The sequence below is a fragment of the Pteropus vampyrus genome, unplaced genomic scaffold, assembly GCF_000151845.1.
Source record: "Pteropus vampyrus isolate Shadow unplaced genomic scaffold, Pvam_2.0 Scaffold145, whole genome shotgun sequence".
Classification (NCBI taxonomy): domain Eukaryota; kingdom Metazoa; phylum Chordata; class Mammalia; order Chiroptera; family Pteropodidae; genus Pteropus; species Pteropus vampyrus.
Window position 1 is genome coordinate 828910 of NW_011888926.1, and position 2843 is coordinate 831752.

Here is a 2843-nt window from a genome sequence, read left to right on the forward strand (position 1 = left end):
TAATCTGATTGGGTTATAGAAGGTTGCCGGACAGGTGTTTAGAACACTTGCTTCAGTTAAGATGTGAATTCTATAAGTCATGTGTCTACATGGGCTCTTCCAAGGTGGTGGATTTAATGTTTACCACCTGCCTGTAGTTCTGAGTGGAAAGCGAAAGGCCATTTATTTCATTTTGTAATTCAAGTCTCATGTCTGGTTTTACCAAAATAGCAATGTTACATCTATGGAAGTTATTCCCTTTTACAAGAAGATTTATTTTAAAATTTTTCCCAGGTTACATTATCTTGGTTTTTACTAGCATTTTCAAAAAATATCCTTTGTAACATGAAGTCACCTTTCTGGTCACCATGCTGGATTTAATGCAGTATTGCCAGTAATCTGCATATTCCCCTCCGTAGGTGTCCTTCTTCCATCAACACGGGTGTGACACTGGTGACACCCAGTCCAAGTACAACAGTCGCGCGGCCCAGCTCTATAGGGAGAGGATCAAGTCGCTGGCATCGCAAGCAACACGAAAGCATGGCACCGACGTGAGTGTGGCAGCTGAGCACGCGTCGCAGTAGGAAAAGTGGTTTTTATCCCACACAGTTACACTTTCTAGCTGGATTCTCTTACAAGGAAATAACATGCCTTGATCTTCACTGTTCCTGGCAGCTGTATCGGTCCCCAGCCTTTTTGGCACCAGGGCCCGGTGCTCCTATGAGAATCTAACGCTTGATGATCTGAAGCGGAGCTGAGGCGGTGATGCTGGCGCTGGGGAGCAGCTGTGAATACAAATGAAGCTTCGCTCACCCGCCCACTGTTCACCTCCTGCTTTGCGGCCCAGTTCCTAACAGGCCACGGACCGGTAACAGTCCGCAGCCTGGGGATTAGGGACCCTGGTCTAGGAACAGCGATCGAGCAAATGCTGAAACACCACTCCCTGGGTCAGGTTCCTGCGAGCTTCTGACCACAGTTTTGTCAACCGATCAATACATAACTTTATCTCACATGCATTTTCGTTTAAAGACACCTAATTTGATGTGTGTCGTTGGCTGTAACAGCCTTAACTGATGCCTGAGTGAAACCTATCTCTCCCCGAGGCACACGGCTTCGGAGCACTCAGCCTTCAGCACTGTGCTCGGAGCCATTCCAAACAATGAAGTCACCAAAAAAAAGCACAAAAATGTGGAAACATGTCACTAAATAGACCACGTAAGGACACTTGTTTAAAGCCTGGTCTGAAGGGAGGCCGGGTGTTGCCTCGTTCGGCCTCTCTGGGAGTCTGTACCTTGGGCGACTCAGGTTGCTCGCTGCTCTGTGCGTGTCTGTGAAGGATGGCAGGAGGGCCCCCAGAGCTGGTTTGGGGGTTGTGCGTAGATTGCACAGGGACGTGAATTCACGAGTATGGAATTCACACCTGGGAGGGTCGACTGGACTTTAGAACCTGCCCTCAGAGCTGAGGTCCTTGATCTTTCCTTTTCAGAAATGGCTGTGACGGCCTTGGGGTTTGGAAGCAGAGGTCACTGGATTGACAAACTGCTAAAGTGTGCTCAGGGGCCCTATGTAGACCCCTTACTGATTTTATAATAACGGAAAGTGCGAATCTTTAGCAAACAGGCCTCTCAAAGGGGAGTGAAGAGTGTTAAAACCCTTTAAAGCCTGGGGAAATGCTCATCAGACTTCACGTGTGTGTTCTAGCTGTGGCTTGAAAGTTGTGCGCTTCCGCCTTTGTCCCCTACACCAAAGGAGGAGGACTTTTTTGCCTCTCATGCTTCTCCTGAGGTATGTATTATGGTTTACATAATTTTACGGTATGCTTGCTCTGACAGTTAAAGGGTATATATTTAAAGTGTTTCAGTTAGGATATAGGCTAAGCTGCTGTAACGAATAACCCTGAAATATAATCACTTGTCCAAGATAGGAATGAGTTTTCCATCAGAGTTCAGAGGTAGGCCATCCAGGGTTGACCATGGGATTTATTTTGCTGTTCTCAGATGAGGCTTTCATCTCAGGGTCCAGAGTGGTTCTTCTAGTTCGTGACCTTTCCCAGCAGCGGGAAGAGGACAGACATCCAGGAAGCAAGTACCCCATCTTTTTGCCGGAAAAATCTAGAAGTGGTGCCCATTACTTCTGCTCCGATCCCATTGGCTGGAATTTAGTCACATATCCTAAACCTAGCTGCCAGGGAAGCTGAGAAATTATTACTAGCAGTCTGGCACAGTTCAGTTCAGAGTTTTGGAACTCACAAAGAATGAAGACAATATTTTTTAAACCCAGATTTTAACAGGGGTTTGAATCTCGTCCCTAGTTAGCTATGTACCTAGAACATATCTCAAGGCTATTGTGAGAATGAAATGCGTTAATACAGATAAAAGTAATTAATAGTTAGCACAGAGTAAGCCTTCAGTAAGTACTGTATCATCATCTTCATCTTTGTGGCCTGATGGCCTGTTGGTAGCGGTCACAACATCCACGGTCCTTTTGTGGATTTTCCCCAAATCGCTTAGATCCGGGAACACAGACCTCCAAAGCCTAAAATGTTGACAAACTGGTGCTTTAAGGGAGTGTGAGCCGACCTCAGCTTAGAGCTTCAGCTGTTCTATTAGCTGGCCTGCCTGCCCCCAGGCCCACTGGGGAGGGGGCACTCTTTGCTTAACCGCTGCTCAATCCATTCTTTAACTAATTTTCAAGTAAAGATTGTATAAAGTTGTATATATATTGCTAAACATTGATTTTTTTTTTTTGCTATTATAAGTTGCATGTTACCATAGATGCAGTCAGTAGTTGCCAGAAGTAGTTATCAAAAAAAGAGAGAACAGAAAACAAAAAAAGAGATATGGTATCCTATTGTGATCAGCTGT

The 2843-nt window shown here is 45.5% G+C and overlaps 1 protein-coding gene across 1 annotated transcript in view; it reads left to right on the forward strand.

Moving 5' to 3' along the window:
* ARFGAP3 (ADP ribosylation factor GTPase activating protein 3) overlaps positions 1-2843 on the forward strand; it is a 51087-nt gene that overhangs the window by 18087 nt on the left and 30157 nt on the right. Inside the window, exons 4-5 of the mRNA XM_023535897.1 lie at positions 399-530; positions 1681-1812. Of these exons, the coding sequence (XP_023391665.1) occupies positions 399-530; positions 1681-1812 (264 nt within the window). The remainder of the gene's footprint in view (positions 1-398; positions 531-1680; positions 1813-2843) is intronic.